Source organism: Vicia villosa, unplaced genomic scaffold, assembly GCF_029867415.1.
Source record: "Vicia villosa cultivar HV-30 ecotype Madison, WI unplaced genomic scaffold, Vvil1.0 ctg.000195F_1_1_1, whole genome shotgun sequence".
Taxonomy (NCBI): Eukaryota; Viridiplantae; Streptophyta; class Magnoliopsida; order Fabales; family Fabaceae; genus Vicia; species Vicia villosa.
Window position 1 is genome coordinate 320,801 of NW_026705064.1, and position 21,741 is coordinate 342,541.

At 34.4% G+C, this 21,741-nt stretch overlaps 3 protein-coding genes across 3 annotated transcripts; 2 read left to right on the forward strand and 1 right to left on the reverse strand.

Annotated features, from left to right (window-relative positions):
* The first annotated feature begins 1,279 nt into the window (after window positions 1-1,279).
* Window positions 1,280-4,764, forward strand: LOC131625221 (argininosuccinate synthase, chloroplastic-like). Its single transcript, XM_058896110.1, has 10 exons — window positions 1,280-1,439; window positions 1,603-1,655; window positions 1,773-1,812; window positions 2,245-2,386; window positions 2,577-2,625; window positions 2,782-2,964; window positions 3,173-3,247; window positions 3,326-3,511; window positions 3,789-3,877; window positions 4,017-4,764. The coding sequence occupies exons 1-10, from the start codon at window positions 1,373-1,375 to the stop codon at window positions 4,567-4,569; spliced, it is 1,437 nt and encodes a 478-aa protein (XP_058752093.1). The 5' UTR covers window positions 1,280-1,372; the 3' UTR covers window positions 4,570-4,764.
* An 83-nt stretch (window positions 4,765-4,847) lies between these two features.
* On the reverse strand, window positions 4,848-6,813 carry LOC131625223 (F-box/LRR-repeat protein At3g58900-like). The gene is made up of 4 exons (XM_058896111.1): window positions 6,677-6,813; window positions 5,686-6,589; window positions 5,407-5,547; window positions 4,848-5,181 (listed from the first exon to the last, which is right to left on the reverse strand). The coding sequence occupies exons 2-4, from the start codon at window positions 6,583-6,585 to the stop codon at window positions 4,876-4,878; spliced, it is 1,347 nt and encodes a 448-aa protein (XP_058752094.1). The 5' UTR covers window positions 6,586-6,589; window positions 6,677-6,813; the 3' UTR covers window positions 4,848-4,875.
* An 8,937-nt stretch (window positions 6,814-15,750) lies between these two features.
* On the forward strand, window positions 15,751-16,746 carry LOC131625213 (putative calcium-binding protein CML19). The gene has a single exon (XM_058896102.1). The coding sequence runs from the start codon at window positions 16,092-16,094 to the stop codon at window positions 16,512-16,514; it is 423 nt and encodes a 140-aa protein (XP_058752085.1). The 5' UTR covers window positions 15,751-16,091; the 3' UTR covers window positions 16,515-16,746.
* The last annotated feature ends 4,995 nt before the right edge of the window (window positions 16,747-21,741 follow it).

Genomic DNA, 21,741 nt, shown 5'->3' on the forward strand with positions numbered 1-21,741 from the left:
TCAACTTCTTAATATTATGATTATCATTTATAATTAATGCACATTAAAAACATATAATAATGTTACTAAACAATATGTATAATAGTATAGTAGGATTTTATTTGGTAATTATTACAGTTTTAGAATTTTTTTAATATTTATTATGATTTTTTATTTTTTTTAAATATTTATTATGATTTTTTATTTTTTTAACCGTAATAATAAATCATTAGTATATTTTTATCTATGTGATAGGTGGGTAATAATGAACAACAATAATTATTTAAATTTTAAATACAAGTCATAAAATTTATTTTAATATCCAAATTAGGTTAATAAAACAATTATTTCAATATCTTTTTTAGTTTTTTTGTTGTGATAACTACTGTAAATTTAAAACGAATAACTATTTAATAATTTTAACATAAAAACAAGAAAATAATAGTTTACTTTTTCAAGATAGTCATTTTGAAAGTAAAAATATTAATTTTGAAAACTATTTATTCAAAATTTAATTATTTATTTTGAACTTACAATTACTATTTAAAATTATTTATCGACTTCTTAATATTATGGTTATCATTGTACATTAAAAATAATAAACTAAGTATACTAAACAATGTGTATAATATTATCATAAAATTAATAAGTAATTATTACGTTTTTTTAATTTTTTTTAATAATTTTTGTAATTTTTGTTTTTTTTAACGCTAATAATAAGTAATTATTAGATTTTATTTGTGTGATAGGTGGGTATAATGAGTAATAATAAGTATTTAAATTTTCAATATAAGCCATAAACTTTTTTTTTAATATCTAAATTAGTTTAATAAAACAATTATTTGAATATCTTTTTTATTACAAAAGGATTTATAACTGGTATTTGACGGGAAACTGTTAAAAATTTTAGATTTGGAAAAATTATCTAATATCTATAAAATAGTGTTATTTGAATTGGATAAATGATTATATTCAAATTTTTAATTTTACTATTAATTCATTTGAATTCAACTGAGTTTTGTTAACTCATCTAAATTCACGGGTAGATGTAAGTTTGGTAAGCATGTGATGTAAATCCAGACGGGACCCGTGCGATAGCACGGGTTTCTTACTAGTTTTCAAATAAAATAGACTTTTATGTAAGCTAATAGATTAAACCGGCTTTCGAAAATGCCAGACTTAGGCTATAATAGGCCACATGCCAAATTTAAGTTTTAAATTTTTTTAATTGAAATCCCTTTAATCTATAAACAAAAAAAACCCTTTAATTGGTGACCAATTTGGTCATTTCGTCAAAGTTGAAACTCTTGAAACCCTTGTTATATTCGACCAAAGCACAGCAGCATTATTTAGTTCAAGAGTTGTTCCTCTTCACTTCTTCACTTCAACAACAATGGCTCAGTTGAAACCATTTCCTTCACATCCATGCGCCACTACCACTCCTTCCCTACATGCAACAGGTTCTCTTTTCTCTCCCTTTCATTCTGTTTTATAAATACTGTTAGTTATTTCAAAACCTCGTCTTTTGAATCCTATTAAACAATTTATCACGACCCTTTATTGATTTTTCATTAAGATTTGAATTTCTCATTCTCTTTTGGCTTTCTTGATTCTTATTTGCAGAGCACATTCTGTTTAATAGGTTTTGGAAGGCAAACCCATGTTCATTTAAACAGGTGATCTTTAAAAGTTCCAACTTTTAATCCTTGGAATTTACGAACATATGTTTTTACTTTATATTTTGACACCCTTTTTTGTTTTTATCTTATGTTGGACTCTTCTAATATGTGTAGTTGAAACCAAAAGCTAATGTTGGTGCTGGTAGACTTCAAGGTGAGATTATTTTCTATCAAGATCTATTGGAAATTGTTATGTGGTTTGCATTGTCTTTATTTGTTTGATTTATAAACTATGGTGTATAGATGATTTTAAATTGTGAAGACAGAATTAATCATTTGCATGTAGATTTTAACTTGATGTGTGTCTGATTGTTGTCTTTATCTGTTGGAATTGAATTGACTTGTCTGTTTTCACATGGATTTTGGAAATCATAATTTTTCGTAACAAAATTATGTCGTATCGGCAACAAACAAATAATTTTCTGGAGGGGTAATTTGGGGCTTCTTAGGTTATGCATGGTTTACGATGAAAGTGAATGAATTCTGTTGACGCACTGTGTGTTCATATGTTCATTATGTTGATTAGATGCTGTTTGATAGTTAAGTTTAATGTTTGTAATGCTATTGAAGTTTTCGTAATGCGCAGTTGTAAAAGCAGTATTGAGCAGTGATTCTGCTGTGGAAGTTTCTGAAGCCAAGAAGGGTAGCGGGCTGCGTGGAAAATTAAACAAGGTTGTTCTGGCTTACAGTGGTGGCTTAGATACATCAGTCATTGTCCCATGGTTGAGGTATATATGTTTCCTAGTTCTTTTTCTACTAGGTTTCTGTCACAAGTTCATGACTCTTGTAATTTAGAGATGTTGTTTTGAAATTTGAGCAGAATGAGTAAATGAAGATCAGAAACCATTTTTAAGTTATCTATTGCTGTATAATTTTGTTCTTGTTATGATATCTTATTTAGCGATCTTGATGTTGCAGGGAGAATTATGGTTGTGACGTTGTCTGCTTCACTGCTGATGTTGGCCAAGTACGCTGTGAATTTTAGAATTCATTTTTTGTAATCAAGATTATTGTTGTCTAAGTTGTGTGTTGGATGAGGTGTTTTAAGATTGTAAACATCCGACTAGGAGAGCTTGTTGCTGATGTATTGCATGTCGTTGGTTAACAAAATTAATTTTCACAGGGTATAAAAGAATTGGACGGTTTAGAAGCCAAAGCCAAAGCCAGTGGAGCCTCTCAATTAGTTGTAAAGGACTTGCAGGAGGAATTTGTTAGAGATTACGTATTTCCTTGCCTGCGTGCTGGTGCCATTTATGAGAGGAAGTATTTGCTTGGGACCTCAATGGCCCGTCCTGTAATTGCAAAGGTACTTTTGCTTGAAGTTTGATACTTTATTTCAATTGGTAAAAACCTTTTCGCCTGTAAATATCAAACATGTTGCACCCACACTTCATATTAAAGGCGTGTTGGTGTCTGACATTTATCAGTGTCGGACTTTGCATTCTTCAAATAATTGTATGTGTTGTGTCTATGTACGTGTCATTGCTTACTGATTGATGCGTGCTGACTGGTAGGCCATGGTGGATGTTGCCAAAGAAGTTGGAGCTGATGCTGTCGCCCATGGGTGTACAGGGAAAGGAAATGATCAGGCATGTCTAACTATTATACCTACAGTAATATGTCATGCAGATTATATTAATCTCACATTTTTTTTAATAAACATTTAGGTTCGATTTGAGCTCACTTTCTTTGCGCTGAACCCCAAGCTAAACATTGTGGCACCATGGAGGGAGTGGGATATTACAGGGAGAGAAGATGCCATTGAGTATGCTAAAAAGCATAACGTTCCTGTTCCAGTGACAAAGAAATCCATATACAGCAGGGATAGGAACCTATGGCATCTTAGCCATGAGGTATGCATTGTGTTTATCCTCAATCTAGCCCTAGTTATGCATTATGTGAACCGTATTTTTAGAAGTATTTCAAGAAATCCTATCATTTTTTACCGGTCTCTAGTGAGCATTTGAATCATTAAAGGGAATGCACTGCATCATTTCTATGCTGCATTGTCAGAACTTGCTTATCTTTAGTTTGACCTAGGACTATGCATTATGTAGTGTAGCTCCCATAACTATACTTTGGGAGTGATATATTACTGTTTCTCTAATGTATGCGATCTGTGACTTAAAGGGTGATATTTTGGAAGACACGGCTAATGAGCCCCAAAAGGATATGTACATGATATCTGTCGACCCAGAGGATGCTCCAGATCAACCCGAGTAAGCTTTCTTGTAGTTTTACTAATTCACTATATATGCAGCTTCAAGTTTCTGTTATCCCTTCTAGAAAGGCTGCACCCTGCAATTATTTTCGGAAGTTGAACCTTACATTTTCGAAATAATGCATTATGTCGTGCAGGTATTTGGAAATTGGTATAGAGTCGGGGCTTCCTGTTTCACTCAATGGGAAGACGCTTTCACCAGCATCTTTACTCACCGAGCTCAATGAGATAGGTGGAAGGCATGGAGTTGGCCGCATCGACATGGTCGAGAATCGGCTTGTAGGCATGAAGAGCCGCGGAGTCTATGAAACTCCTGGCGGAACTATCCTTTTTGCTGCAGCAAGGGAGTTGGAGTTCTTGACACTTGACCGAGAAACAATACAGGTCAAAGATTCATTAGCCCTTAAATATGCAGAGTTGGTGTATGCTGGAAGATGGTTTGATCCACTCCGCGAGTCCATGGACGCCTTTATGCAGAAGATTACAGAGACCACAACAGGTTCTGTGACTTTGAAATTGTACAAAGGGTCTGTTACTGTAACAGGTAGGAAGAGTCCCTTCAGCCTTTATAGGCAAGATATCTCATCATTCGAGGGTAGTGATATATATGATCAAGCTGATGCTGCTGGTTTTATCCGGCTTTACGGTCTTCCAATAAGAGTCCGCGCAATGCTTCAGCAAGGCATTTAGTTTAAGTGTTGATTTCATTTCAGAACATGTATTTGTTTTCAATAAGACCGCATGCTTTGTTTTGTTAGATGAAATAATTGTCTTTTATCTGTTATTTCAGTTTTGGTTATTTAGGAATTGGATTGTAACAGAGAGTAGTTTCAATTGTTAGTGGATCACCTACACTCTAATAAATTGGTCGCAAATGTTATCGAATATTATAATGTTTGTAACATCCAACAAATGTTGTTTAGCATATTATAATGTTATTAATCTCATAACTCTCTGGATGAAATTTACAATTCTACAAGAGATAATCCTATATTGTCATAGACAAACAAATTCAATCGAAGGTGGTATTCTGTCCTTCAGTCGCCAAGCACGCATTCTGTTTTCTTTGCAATTCCAAGTTTTGAAGTGCTCCTCTCCTAGAGGCCTCAATTTTGGTTTGGTTGGTAACCTTGTATCAATAGTTATTTTCTTGAGTTCAACTGCATTCTCAAGAATGTGCATAACTAATTCAACTTCACATGCAGCACCACAAAATCCAACCAATTCCAACTCCTTAATATTGTATTGACATTCCTTTGGAAAATTGTGTTCTGTTCTAAAAGTAGGTTCGGTATTTAGCATCTGCAACATGTAAAAAAAACCAGTTTCAAGTTCACAACAATCCTAACTTTTGGGCATAAATAATGCTTGATGCACAAAGTGTGGTGCTAGAATTTTGCAGAGTGGTGCTAGAATTTTGCAGAGAATGCTTGACGCACAAAGCATCAGTATCTAATTTATCAAGTGTCTGTTACTCCTGAGTATTTTTGACAGAAAAAAAGAAGCTAGAAGCACAAGGATATTCACCTTGATTGTGAACCTACATAGCGAAGGTGATGCTTTCAATAAAATATCACAAGCACCAAGTATTATGCTATCATCACCACAAGCCACCAACTCCAAATCCTTGAGATTATTCAACATTGGAAGTTGACTTAACCAATAAATCTGAAAATTAGAAAGTAAAACTATTATAGACACGAACACGTCGACGCCAACATAGACACCGTCGACACCAACATAGACACCGGCATGCCTTTTTTAAAAGTGTCTGTGCTACAAAAGAAGGCTATGTAGGGAATTTACCACTTGAGGCGAGTTTTGTGTGATATCCAATTTAAGCACTTTTATTTGCATCATAAAGCTTTCTTTAACAAACTCCACAAAGGATCCTCCAAAAGACGCTTCCACAAGGCATGAAACACTCTTGAATTCTGTCTCCAAATTAGGCCCATAGTATTTGAAAGACACTAATTCCTCAGCAAGTATTTCAACTTTTGTCAATTCCCAACACCTTACCAACTCTAAACATTTCAACTTCAATGGTAAACCTGAAACTGAAACCTTCATAGTTTTCGGAACTTCTGAATCAACCAAACTCAATGTTTCAAGCAACAGACAATTACACAATAAATACTCTAACATCTCTTCGGTGACACTAATCGATTTCATACGCAAAACACACAATGAATCAAATCTTTCCGCCTTAAATAGTTGCAACGGAAGAACATAATCAATCGCGTAACCGAAATACAGTTCAAGCTTTTGAACCTTTTTACAAACCGCAAACCGAATCCAGTTATCAACATCAGTAACATTTTTCATAGGAAACCAAACCTTCAATCCTCGTAGAGACGAACTTTTAAGCGAAGCTAACAGTTCATTGATCCAATTTATATATGTTTGTCTCTCAGCATCATACATGATTTCCATTGCCATTTGTAAACTTCTTCCAGTAATCTTCTTCATATCTTTCTTCATGTCTTTCATGATCGGCGAACCGTGGAATTCTAACGTTCCGGAAAAATAAGTCCATAGATTTTTCCATTTTCTTGAGAGGATGCTTGTTCTAGCAGCTTCATGGATCAGTAGTTTTGATAAAATGTTTATAGGGATTCCTTCTGGCAATTGGTTTATCACATCTTCTTTTTCATTGTTGGATTTTGGTCTCTTTTGTTTATCATCTCTTCTAGTTTCATCTTCCATGATCCTAGATTTTATCAAAATTTATGAACATCAAGATAAAGAATAATGATGAAAAACATGCGAAGAAAACAAGAAATGAGTATTTAGTTACCTCTTTTTGTGATTTGTGATTGGTTTTTCATGTGAAATTCTATAAGTTTTTGTAATTTTTGTGTGATCTATAAGGAAGAAGTTTGTATTATGTCAAGATCCGGAGTGTGTTTCGTTGGTGATAACGTCTAATTCAAGTTACTTTGTTTTTACTATTTTCTTTTTGAGGGGTTTCATTTAATATACTTGGTTTTGTTTGGTTGCTTAGGAAATTAGGGAAATAATAATAAAAAAAAGAGTTATTGACATATATTATATTAGGAATTTCTCAACACACCTATGCTATTCTAGCGCATCACACAAAAATACATAAATGTCCCTAGCTATCGGAAATGTATAAAGCACCCTTAGACCTTTGATGGACAAGACCCTATAAAAGAGCCGGGAACTAACCAGACATGCTTTTACGAGAGGGACGTATAGTTATATTTCCGAAAGCACCCCAACTACAAACCATAGTTTAGTTTAAGAAACCTCAGATGTAAGTCATGTAACGTAGAAATAAACCAGAAATGCACTTATGGGAGGCGTCCGTAAGTGCATTTCCGGTTCGTGTTAACACAAATACGCGCGATGTCTCTTCCCCTTCCTCATTTCAGAAAGTGTTTTTGAACTAGAAGGACAAAACCCAAACACAAAACCCCCATTGTGTGAAAATCATTCCATTGTGCGAAAATCTCATCAGAAATCAATAAGCAACAGACAAATATCAATGTTCAAGCTTCATCAACCAACAAAAATAAAAAATTATGTTATTTTTGAGTTAATGTAATTTCACCTAGAAATTGTGTTTTAGCTTAGATAACCCAATTATTTTTAGTGTTTGCAAGCTTAGAAGTAGGAATAAACGTTTTAGTATGGTTGTTTTTACGATCAATGATAGTTTTTTTTAAGGCCTTAGTGGCTGAGCTTCTCCATTGATGAAGCAGAAAAGTTGCAGGTTGTATCAGAGAAATGCATATCCGGTTTTAGTCTGTCTGCATTTTTCCCATTTTTGAACATGAGCCTTTTTGGTAATGTTTGTTTAGTACTTCTACATGAGTTATGGCTGAAAGACCATCTAGGTTGAGACACGGCAGACTTGCACAACATGATTCAGTTCGGAGGGAAAAGAGTCAGGAATCCCATACTCCTTCTACCTCTGGACAAATTGTGGAGGATGAGGCTACAGATTCCGGTGTTCACGTTTCTCTGTCTATTTCATTGTCCTCCTGCAGCAGGTGGGGTTCTCTAGGTCATCCCTCCCCGCCTCCATCTTCCCGTAGATGCACTGCTTCACCTATGGTATTTGAGGAAGAGAGACATCACACTTCCAATAACACATGAGGCCACACAATCGATGCCTGATGCATCTCAACCACAACCTACATCCCATATTCAATCCCAACCACAACCTGCATGCATGAGCGACAAGAGGTATTGGGGGCCGCTTGTTTGGTGTACTTGTACCATAAGCTGTATGAAGGCTGTAAGTGGAAGACGAAGTAGATGACCGGTAACATCACACTCCTGACGGTAACATTTCTTGGTCTTATATTGTATGTATGCCATTTTGTAAATTATTTAGATGTCGTTACTAACTAATGATTCTTGTTTTTTTAGCCCTGAATCCTACAACACTTCCCTCGTATATCCGGTTGGTCACTTGATCCAACTTATACTGAAGAGAAGCCGTATGCAGTTGCATTCGACCCGCTCCGAGGAAACCAGGCGACAAATCCATTCCAGGTGTATATTGACCGATTGATGTTTGATGATATAGACTTCCAAACATACGTTGACCACTGTGTGACGATTTCATTTGACAATGTTGTGTTGTACTCGGGATGGTTGGTTTACAGGTCACGCAAGATGGCTGTTCATCTGCCTGAGTGCGTCATGCATCAGTTCGGGTACTTGCAATATATTCCCCAGGATCATGCTGTGTCTGCTCCTCCCTTGGTGAAATGCAGGCATATGGATGCCTTGTTTGATGGTAGTTAATCACCTAGGTGCCGTCGTATCGTGAAGATTGAACAAACATGTATTGATGGAGGACTATTTCCTGATGGCTCTGAGGTTAGAGGTGTTCTAGATGCCATCATGGTGGAGGCTAGGGAGGTTCTGCAGTACAAGAGGCAACAGAGGAATGTTGGGAGGGTCACAGGCCAACTCAGAGTCCGCCATATGCACTAGTATTTACATTGTTTATCTCGTATTGTATTTTGGTTTGGATAATATTTTGTTTATCAACTTTTAATTGTATTTGGATAATATTTTGTTTAGCGATATATATATATATATATATATATATATATATATATATATATATATATATATATATATATATATATATATATATATATATATATATATATATATATATATAGTATTGGATTCATTTTATACTTTCCAATATTTGAAACAATGAAAATTATTTTCTGCCGTAAATTTTGAAAATCGTTTTATTGTATTCATAAATTTCGGAAATACATTTTAGGTTCCTTCCCATAAATACATCTCCGAGATTAATTGAAGATTCATTAAAAAAAGTGCGTCCCAAAAATACACTTCCACATGACAAAATTGGATTTTTATATGGTTCTTTTCAATGATAATGATATTGGGTGAGATAAGAAATCCCTATTATTACAATTTAATCACCATTAACATGGAAGAAATTAACTTGTTGACAAACAAACTATTGTAATCTTAAATTAAATGTAATTCTAATTTTTCCAAATGATGCATTGTGTATTCAAAATAGTGTCTTCATAGAATTGTTTTCACGTGTAGGATCTGCTTTTTGAGTTGTCAAACTTTCCAGCGAAAAAATATAAGCTAAAACGTATTAAAATTCTAACTATAAGTGATAATATAAATCTATTAGTCCTACATGTGATATTTGTTAAATAAGTATAGAAAATAGTAAATTTGTGCATATGTTTAATTGACTTTAAAGTTAGAGCAAGAGATGCTTTATCTTCAAATAAACTTTAGGTCAACCAATGAAAATAAGGGGTTCACATTGTAAAATTTTCATTTTTTTCGTATCGATTTGACCTTGTTGTTTTCATATGCTTTGATATCAACATCTCAAGTTTTCATTATTCAAACAACAGAATGTTTGATTTCTATAGAATAATGACCATTCAACCTCATATTCTTTTGCGTATCGATTTGATCTTGTTTGTTGTACATTGATCATTCAACCTCATATTCTTCTTTAGAGTTTTAGAATTTTGGTAGTTTTTCAAATTGGTGTTCTTGATTATAATATTCTTATCCTTTTCTTTATTACCAGAAAAATTGATTTAAACTCTCCACTCAACCCAACCACTTTGCCTCAGAATAGTTTTTTAAAGGGGAGTTTTTTTTCTCGATCTTTGTACCTTTTCACAAATTCTTGATGAAAATTCAAAAAAATATCTTTATAATTTGGAGATGTATCTCCGAACACACAAATTTTTCACACAATTGTACGCAAATGAGTGAGACACTTCTATTATGCTTAATTTTAGTTGGGAGTTGCATTTTCGAACGTGTATTAATTTAACATTACATATCATTACGAACGGGGAGTTCAAGACGTTGCGACATATTGATAATATCTTCGACGAATCTTGCAATCTTTTCATCCACTTCAATAAGACCCTTTGTTGAATAACGACGAGAAGTACTCCACATAACCTCTAAATCTTCACATGTCCTCAATTCAAAGTTGGTGAACTGTATCTTCCCTTTGATTTCAAACTAGGGTGAAGGATACTCGAGCATGACAACTCGGCGATTTTCTGGATATGGCAGGAGAGTATTCAATTTGGATATTAGATCAGCGAGATGTGTCTCCTCAGTGACCCTAAATTGAAGTGACGACTTCTCGCCATTGAAATACACAAATGCAAGGCGGAGATATGTACTCATTCTCTGATTATGGTGTGTCTTGTAAAAAGAATATGGGATGAGATACAATTTATTTATACAAGACTTGGATCACTTTAGACATTAGAAACCTTTTCCAGTCCTTAGGGAACTTTTCGAAGATGCATATCTGGATACACTATCTATTTCTTTCAAAAAAAGGATGTTTACGGATATGCACATTCGTAAAGTGTCATGTTGTGTTCTTTTAATTGGTATGAGGTGTATTCGGATATGCATATCCGTAATCACCCTTGAACCAAAAATAGAGCAGAAATAAAAGTTGTAAACCATAAATTTTGTAAACAGAAACAGTCGACATTTACACCATAATTGCTAAATATATACTGCCTATGTATTAAATCGTATAAAGATTACATCGTTGACGATAATACAGTAAAAAATATATCAATTACAATCTAAAATGCATCAAAAGATGCATCATTCGATAAATCTACTACTGGTTCCTCCTCAGACTTTTCCTTATTTAATTCTCTTTCAAGCTCGCTCATTTTGGCGAACTTTTCCATCATTTCCAGAAAGTGATCCAACCAAGTTTCAACCTCTTTTGTGGAATATGTTGAAGGTGAAAAAAATACACAAGAATGAGGGGGGGGGGGGTTGAATTGTGTATTTGGTAAAGTTTTGGCTCATATCTCTCAAATGTAGCCTTTCTTGGACTTGGACCCAACATCAAAGTTGTAGAGAATTGAATTTACTTGAGAATAAGCTTTGGTTGGACAATTTCTGATGAACCATGTGAAAGTTATGATCAGTCAAAGTTCAGTTGACTTTTAGTTCAAAACCCTAATGTAGAAACTTTGACTTTTGATGAATTTGAAGATTTTCTTGATGAATCATGATCAACCCTTGATCAAATGATGAATATAACTTTAAGATATTGATCAGAAATCAGGAGTTTTGACTGTATGTTGACCACAATTGACTTTTAGGTCAAACTAGTTAACTGTTGACTAATTGAACATTTGACTGAGCAAACTTGTGAACTGAGGATTGAAACTTGGTATGAGGATCCTTTGAAGCATATGAGAGGCCATGAAGTCCACTTGAGGCATCATAAACTGATTTTACTTGGAGAGAGACAAAACCCTAGTTGGCGGCTTTTTGCTTAGGAGACAAGTAAGTGTGCCCAATTCTTGAGCAGTCTTGAGCACTTGAGAGTCAGATGGATCAAAATATCTTAAAATATGATGGGAAAATTTTGGGGTATGACACACATTAACAAATCCAACTACTCTGATACATTCTCAAGCTTCTTCTAAATCCAATAATTAAATCCTTGAATAATTTAATTAACTAATTAATTAAATTTGGGGCGTTACACATAAGCAATAAGTAAATGGACACACATAAATTATCCTGGTTCATGTCCAACCAAGACTACTCCAGTCCCATTGTCTCACATGTGTTTTTCAATATAATCAAAATCTGATTACAGTCGGCTTATACTCACCAGTCCAAGACTTCCTTGCTCAATCACACCTGAATGAGACTTGCTTTCCTAAACACACCAGTTCATGACTTCCTTGCTCAAGCAACTTAGCTTGAGACTTCCTTACTTAAACACACCAGTTCATGACATTCTTGCTCAAATACTCTGTCCGAGACTTTACATTTTCTAAACAAAACATTTAGGATTTACAACAAGATGTACTTGATATACAATCAGAGGTACATAGAGAACAACACAAACAAAGACCTTGTTACTTGAGATTTCTAAGACATACAAGTGTAAGAAATATCAAGTCTATGTGTAATACAACAACTATGTACAAAAGCTTGAAGATTTATTCAGTTCTAGTTCTTTGTTGTAATATCTCGTTGTTTAATGGTGTATCTTCCTTTGGATCCCCCGTTCCTTATATAGAGGTAAAAAAAGAGCCGTTGGAGGATAAATTATACAAGTGTCTTTGTTGAAGAAGCAATTTTAAAGAGAGAGACGTTGAGAGTTTATGCGGTTAGGATTTCCAACTTCTGAATAAACTCTTTGTCCATTGTTTATTTCTCAAGTAAGGCAACCATATGTATGCTGGAGTAGACTGAAGAAGTCGTATCTAACAACCTTGAGCCTTCTGCTAGAACCCATAGTTGACTTTCTCTATAATCTGGCAGTTGACAAGATGGAGCTGCTTTATCACAGAATACGGCCAGAGGCGGAATACTATGTGTCCAGGTCATTAGATGCTGAGGTTCCAAGCGTTGACCATATTCTATTTCATTAGAGTCTGAGTCACAACTGCTTCTGTTATATGCACTTGCTATATGATGACCCATTTCAGAGAAGCACACCCGTTTTGAAATTGGTGTAAGACCGATAACACAAGGAGTAAGAGCATCGTGAATTGCTTCAAAATGTTCCTTTTCCCCATATAGCAATGTGTAAAATTCCCTATGTGCTGTCAACTCTTTCAAAAGTTGTTGACGGACAAGAAAGTGATTATTCCCTCTTCTATCGAGCAAGTCGGATACGGTCTGATAACTACAATTAGCATCCTCCTTAACATTTTTACAATCCACTCAATGTGTTTGTGCATAAACAACGACATTTCTTCAATGAAGATTATTTTCAACATTGACGATGAAAGAGATGGTTTGCTAATGCGAACACCCTCGTAAACACTTTTTCTATAACATTATTGACATTTAAACAATCAAGTTAGTCAAACAGACACGTGCTAGCCAAACTCATTCAACCACACATAGTCTATGTTTGGTTACCTAGTAGAAACTCTCAAAATCAATTCTGGTTCTTTAAAATCAATTCCAACATGTTGGATATTTTCAAACAGTCTACCGCCACAATATTTTTTCTTTCATAATTGATTTTTGATGAAGCTGCAATTTCTAACTTCTTGAAATCAATTGTAAAAATTAATTCTCCCTTTCCACACGTTTTTCTTTTTGGCCCTTAAATACATCAATAATTTTCATCATCTTTTTTCTTCCTTTTGATCATTTACACATCCAAACACAATTTTGATAAAAATATTCAAACAACATTTTTCATACAAATCACTTTTGTTGTGAATATTTCCTGATATAAATCACTTTATATTAAACTTATTTTAACTAAAATCAATTCTATAAAATCAATTTCCTAAAAATCAATATTTTTTTTTCGTAGAACCAAACACACATAAATTGATAAAAAATTGATGACCACATTAAAGGTATACCAAACACACATCAACTGATAAAAAATTGATGACAACATTAAAGGTTTTTTTGTTTGACAACAAAGTAGAAATCAAACCAATGTATTTTGACACATCTTATTAGTTTTCTTTTACAGTTTAATAGAATTTTAGTTTAATACTCCCTCCGTTTAACAATAAGTATCCTCTTTCCTATTTTTATTTGTCTTAAATTAGTATTTTTTTCACTAATTTACCTTTATTTATTGTATGTTAATTCAATTAAGTACTCTACTACCTATTAATAATAAAGTTATTTCAGTAAATAAAACTCATTTTATTATTAAAATCAAAATAATTAATTATTTTTTTAAAAAAAAATGTGAAAATCTTAAAGATAACATCTATTGTGAGACGGAAAGGGTACGAAGGTATTAAAATGAAACATAAAAAAACACATGCAATATTAGACGAAACATAAAATATTGAAGGTATCAAACTTGGCATGTGTAACACGTGAAGAATAAAAAGGTATGATTTGAGAAAAAATAGAGTTGAAGAATTGAAGTCGTATATGAAAGTTCACATCTTGAAATTTCTTCTCCGATGCAATTGGATTTTTTATTCCGTGAATATGTTAAGGAAAGAGCAATGGTAGGAGGGAGCAGAACTTAGAAATGAAATGAATTTGAATAAAGAGAGAATTCTTTCAATGTAGTAGTATTATTTTGCTCAATAATTAATTACCATTATAACCTTTTGTTATTGTAAATAACTTAATATATTAGGTAATACAAACCATTGGTCATAACATTTTTTAAAAAAATAAAATAATAAAATAATTTTTTTGCGGGTATTTCAGTAAATATAAAAACTAAAAAAAATAGACAATTATAATTAGGGGTGCTCGCGGTGCGGTTTGGGCGGTTTTGACGAAAAAAATCATCCGAACCGCAAGAGAAAAAATAGTGCGGTTTGATTTGGTTCGGTTGACTTTTAAAAAAAATCCGAACCAAACCAAACCAAACTAATGCAGTTTGGTTCGGTTCGGTTGGTTCGGTTTTTTACAAATATTTTATTTTGCCATACATACACATATATATGACAACATAATTTTATATTTAGATATTCATACACTAACAAATAACAACAAAAGTCGTCATATTTTGACAACAATTTTTCATGTAATATGTAAAAATTAAATTAGACAAAAGTGGAATATTAAACATAAAATAATAGCATAAAATAATATAAAATTATTATAATGAAACAAAAAAATAGAAGAGACGAAAGATTAGTGAAAGTGAAAAAAAAAGAAAAAGTGTTGAGAGATTTGAGAAGAAGATGTGCGATAAAAATGAAACTGAAATACGGAACATTTACATAAAAATGAGAAGGTGAAAAAGAAAGAATATAGGAGAGTAAAGATTATAGAAGAAGAGGGAAGATGTATGTGGCAAAGAAGGTGAAATAATATTATTAGAGATTTGAGAAGATCGGGACTGAAATTATATGTGTAAGGATAAGAAAATTGTTCCTATTCATAAGGCTAATGTATAATAGGTTTAATTTTTGGTTCGATGTGAGTTAAGTAAAATTTAAGTTGTAACATAATGCGGTTTGATTCGGTTTACAAAATACAAACCACAAACCGAACCGTGCGGTTTTGTTAAAAAATAACCTAAATTAATCCAAACCAAATGCGATTTTTTGCAGTTTTGGTTTAGTTTGGTTTGGTTTGCGGTTTTCTATTGAGTTGGTTTGATTTTGAGCACCCCTAATTATAATCCACGATACCATTTTTTCAATTCGGATAATAAATGTTGACAAGGTGTATCCACCGCGTGACTGCGGTGGCAAAGACACGTTTGCATACGCATTGGCCACATCTGCCGTTATCTACTCCGTCAACTATAGAAAAATTTAAAAAAATTTAAAAATAAAAATAACCGAGTCACGAATTATTTGACCATTATTCTAGAGAATTTTCCTTGAGAAAGTCCTGGCTCGTGTAATGCATTTTCTCTCTCTTCCTTCAATATGTACTTTCTCTCACTATCAACATCTTCCTAGAACACTCGCAGCAACTTGCTTGCACGATCCCAATCATAACTAGTCTTCCATAAACTTATTTAACACGTCTTTATAAATCATTTACTATAAATACTCCATATCACACAAAACATTGTTTCATCCAGTTTCGCCAACACAAATATTCTCGTGTGTAGAATCATATTCTTAGATAGGACCATACTTGTTATTTTCGTTAATCTATTAAGTATATTATTGCTGTGTAATTGAATTACATTAAGTTATTCTAATTCTAGGATTTTTTTTGGCTGTGAAGAATATACAACTAATATGAGGAGTAGCATGGAATTTGAGCGTGTTCTTAGCTACTTTGATGAAGACGGTGACGGAAAGATTTCGCTGACAGAGTTAAGGAGTAGAATGTCAAGGATTAGTGGAGAGTTTGAATTGGAAGAAGCAGAAATTGCAATTGAGACATTGGATTCTGATGGTGATGGTTTATTGGCTTTGGAGGATTTGATAACGCTTATGGAATCAGTTAGTGAGGATGAGAAATTGAAGGATTTGAAGGAAGCATTTGAAATGTATGATAATGAAGGGTGTGGGTTCATAACACCAAAGAGTTTGAAAAGAATGTTGAAAAAATTGGGAGATTCAAAGTCCATTGATGAATGTAAGTTGATGATTGGAAGGTTTGATTTGGATGGAGATGGTGTGCTTAGTTTTGATGAATTCAGAGTTATGATGGAATGACTCTGATTCTATAATGATATTGTTGCGTCTGTGTCTATAGGCTGGTGTGGTTGGTTTCATTCTTTTGTATATTGTATTTCATTCATTCTTTGTATTATTGTACCTAATTACATTTAGGCGACTGATATGTACATTACATGCAATGAGAAATTATGTTTCAACCACTAAATTCTTATGTCAAATGCAACTTCTAAATTCATATGTCAAATAAAACATCTTTTAATTTTTGTTTTTAATTTTTAAAAAAAATAAGAAATGTTCTCATTTATTCCTACACGCTTTAAATGTGGAAAGAAATGACACATAAGATCAAACTTCTCTCAAAACCAAAGAAAAAATCAAAATCGAAAATTCAAGAAATCTCAAAAACATGCAAAGAAAATTTATAATACCAATGTGTGTATATTTTTACGAATATATTAATTAAATCTTGTGGTCGACCGCAAGTATATAACGAGCCCACGACCCAGGTGTGTGGTCCTGATTGCTTGACGGTCGAAAAATCTAGAGGACCGAGCCCTTGGCTTGAGATATATCAGGACCCCGTTGCACGTGTCTAGGCCCTCTCCTTGGGATTGAGATGGATCAATTTGCTTGGACTCTAATTTTTGGTTCCCGGTTTTTGTGTCGTGCATTTCCTTCGTAATGAATTTGGGGTGTTGGAAGGAGGATATGGTTGATGAATGGTGCTTAACCGATAATTTTATTTCCTAAGTTACCCCACGTTCGGAGGTGCCTATCATCTCGCAACTCCTTTATCTTTTCGGGGTTCCGAAGCCTTGTTGATTGTTCGGGACCTGGCTCATGCTGTTACGATGATGAGATAACTAGCGTGAGGCTTTTACGATAATGAGATACCTGCCATTGTCCATTTAGGACATTATTGGATCTGTTGTCTCTCGGAGGTGATTCCTCCTGACCTTGCCAAGTCCAAGCTGATTTATGGCTCAAATTTGACGAGACTCAGACAAAGGTGTTTCCAAATCGCGCGACTGAGGAAGACATGAAACTCGACCGACCCCATATTTCCAAAACTAAATCTGGATTCGAAGTTGTTCGTCGATCGCCTTTCCTGCGCATCTGAGGATGAAGCCCTAAGTTTACGGAGATGTCATTGGATTGGACTTCGACCGAAGGCTCTAGTTAGCATTGTTCCGTGGTGGCTTGGAGTCGACACAACCGCTTGTTCGGTGCCATATTGGAGTTCAGTGGATCCAAACGACGTAGATATGAGATTTCGACTTCTTTGGAGCCTTGATATGAGATTTGAATGTGGAAATCGTAGGAATCAGAAGTTGATTCTCACAGACCACGTCCTTGTTTTTATGAGGAACTAAAAGTGGTGATAATTTTGGAAACTACGACAGACGGAGCTTCCAAGACATTACGATATGGCGATACTGTGGATCGAAGGTTGCGATCACGACACTTCTTAAACTGGCAGTATCAGTCTTGATGTGACGCCGTTAATCGGTGTTGGCTATCTTTGATACGGTGTATCTAAGAGGTACCTGCATGGTAAGCACTCAAATGCCTAGGTCAATTTAGGATTGAAGATAGTGGTAGGGAAATTAGAGATTAGAGATTGTACATGAGCAACCTTTACGAAGGTATTTATAGCTTGAATATGACGGAGTAGGTTGGATAATGGGCCTCAAGCTATTAGACCTTTGGCCGGTGCGGAGTAGGTTTTTGATCATGAGATTTATGGTGTCCCAATCTCGACACAAGTCACCCTATCTATTAGCCAACCAATTTTTCAAACTAACATGTGCCGATTCAACTCTATTGGTGGTTGTATTCCCAATATATCGGACATTATCAGTCCACGCACACACAAAATTCTCCTTCACCTTATCAAGAATAGTGCTTTCAGCATATTTCAATAAACTCGGATACTTTTCACACACTTTCCAAAATTGAAAGACGGAATCGGCGTATAATTCTTTTGTCGAAGAATTTGCAATACGAGTCCATGCATCCATTATTTGTTCAACAATCACACTAGGATCCACCAATTTTCCATCTTCGTCTCTACTTGTTTCGTCCCCACCGCGAATTTAATCTTACTTCTCACATTACATGTTATGTGATATCGACAAAGTAATGCATTAGAAGAAGGAAACACCTTTTCCACCGTATTCATCAAAGCGCTATCATGGTCCGTAACAATCGCCTTGGGCATCTCAACTTGTTTCTTCAAAAGTGACCGACACACCTCTAATGCCCACCTAAAATTATCCTCTTTTTCACACTCCAAAAAAGCAAAACCAACGACGTAAGTCTTCTCGGTGGATGTAACATCTACCATCTGTAATAACAGAAGTCGATACTTGTTGGTCTTGTAGGTAGAATCAAGAAGGAACACTGTCGGGAAAGTGTTGAACAACTTTATCGAATCCGGATAAGTCCAAAAAATATCTCGGACCGTAACCCAATCGTCACAAGTTCTGTACCGCAACACATATTTGTTATCATCCAACTTCTTCAACAGTTGTTACACCTCACTTCTATCTCCCCTAATCGCCTTATTATTGCGCTACCAGATTTTATACAGTTGTCTTATATTTGATACATTGTCGGGTTCCTTCCGTTTCAATGTGGCCAGTATATTTTTCGGTTGGACATGATTCAAGGATATGTCATTAGTACATGTCTTCTCTTCCGGTTTGAGCCGACATACACTAGGATGTCCTTGTAATTTTCCGCACATGTCATGGTTATGCAAACCACAAATAACACTAAATCTCCACTTCTTGCTAGCCACCATGTGTTACCCTAAGATTTCGACTTGCTAATAATGGTAAGTGGTTTCTGAGATGTATGAGATTATTAAATAGTCCAAGGTAAAGCAGTCTGATTAAAAGGCTATTTTTAGTCAAGACTACCGTTCGACTATGAAAGACCATCACTGCCAGGGTTCGACTAAAGTTAGCAAGTCTACCATGCATGTTCGACTAAAATAAGTGAAAAACTTAGGTGTTTTGCCAAGTGTAGCTTTGAAGTCGGAAGGCATCAGAAGTCAAAGGAAGCAGTTTCAGACAGTTTTTTAGCAGTTTTCACAGGACACGTGGAAGCCTCACAGACGAAGATGCTGCATGTCGAAGACACGTGTTGGCTAGTAATCAGTCGACCGTTAGTAGTAGTTATTTTTATTTTCACTATTTAAGCAAGTTCCCGAGGAACAGTTTAGGGTCAGCATTTTCTACAAAAACACAAGTAAACTCAAATCTCTGTGCAATAATGAGTGACGAGTGCAACTTTGGAATGTATGTATGCATACCAGTTTAATTTATGCAATCATTTTACGTTATGCATTACTTTCAGTGCACATTTACTGCTTTTTATTGCTTTCATTTACTTTAAAGTCTTGAATTTCAGTGTTTACTTTTACTTTAAAGTTATTATTGCATTTAATACAAACTAGATACACATAATAGACAAATAAAAGCAATTAGTCCTGGAATATTCTAGTTGATTCCGCAAAAGTAACCTTTAAAAAGGAAACTAGCGCTTGTTTACCATATTTCTGGGTAAACACCATGTAACCACATATTTTAAATGGACACTCACATTTTTTAGTACTTGTGTCGTCTCTTTTAAATTTCCTTAGAAGAGGATGGTATTTCCCGCTTCTTTCGCACAACATTGTTACAAAAGTGTTTCTTCTTGCCGTACCATTATTCATTCTTCCTATTACCGCACCAAAACTAAGGTTAGTTGCATTCCTACGAATCCATATGAGCATGCTTTTCCGATCATCAAACTCTTGCTTGTTATTAAAGTCACCGCCGACATGAACCGCCTTTACGACTACCCCTTCAACCTTCAGTGAAACATCGACTGAAGGAACTAATTGTCTTGAGATATTATCGGGGTGCATCATACGTATTCGTAACCAATAACAGAAATACCACAAAATTACAAGACTGCTGTAAAAAAACAACACAGACACTTTCCGTAGATGCACCTCCGAAACGTGTTCATTTTCACACGTTCCATAGATGTACCTACGGAAGCAACATAACTTTTTTTTTTATAGAAAATTGATGCATAATTGGGAAATGCAATGGTTAAAGATGACTTACCTGAAATTGAGTCTTCTCTTGCTCCCTTTGATTTGGAGTGGAAAATGATATTGATGAACTAATGTTTTTGACGGTGGTGAGAGTGAGTGTTGGAGAAGAAATGTGACAATGTGGGTGATCATGCTGGTTCAAACTATATCAGATACTTCCATAGATACATCTACGAAATATTCTGGCGCTAAGTCATTTCGTAAATGTACCTACAGAACATTCCCTGAAGTGAATTTATTTGTAGGTTTTGCCAAGTTACACTAGTTTAAAATGCTTCCGTAGATACACCTACAGAAAAAATCAAATTTATAAAAAAAAAATACTTCTGGACGTGCATCTACGGAAGCAAGAGCATAATTGAAATTTCAAAGTGCCTAAGAGATCCAAGGTGTGTAATGAAATATTCTTTATTTTTAAATATTTTATCAAATCAAATTATTAATTTTTTGAAATTAAATAATGACCAAATGAAGTACACCCTCCGGTCACTATTATAAGCAAAAAAAATGATTTAATTCTTGGTCACTATTATAAGCAAAAATCAATTATTACTAAATCATTTAATGCTGTAATTCCTAAGATACCCCTATATTTCATTTTCCAATACTTCATTAAATTTAATAAAGAAGATATTATAGTAAATTTAATCAATGTTTTCTCCGAAATCTAAAAAGTTAACTACACTTAATTGAATTTCTTAATAATCGTGAAAACCATTTTTTTTTGCTTATAAATGTGACCGGAGGGTGTATATAGTAGATATATAAATTCAAAATAATAGACCATTTAAATACACCATTTCAATACGGTTAATTAAACAATTATGCTGACAAGGTATGCAAGTGTATCCACCGTGTGACTGCGGTGGCACCAACGCGTTTGGATACTCATTGGGCGGCCCTGCCATTTGCTGTTCACTACTCCCCCAACATAAAAAAATAAATTAAATAATAAAATAACTGAGTTATGACCCATTTGACCGTTTGAAAACGCACTTTCTCTCGCCATCAAATTAGCACAGCCGTGACGTTTATGCCGCTTCTCTCTTCGAACACTCCCACAACTTGCTTGCTTGCACAATCAATCCATCTTCCATAAATTTACTTAACACGCCTTCATAATTTACATACTATAAATACCATAACATA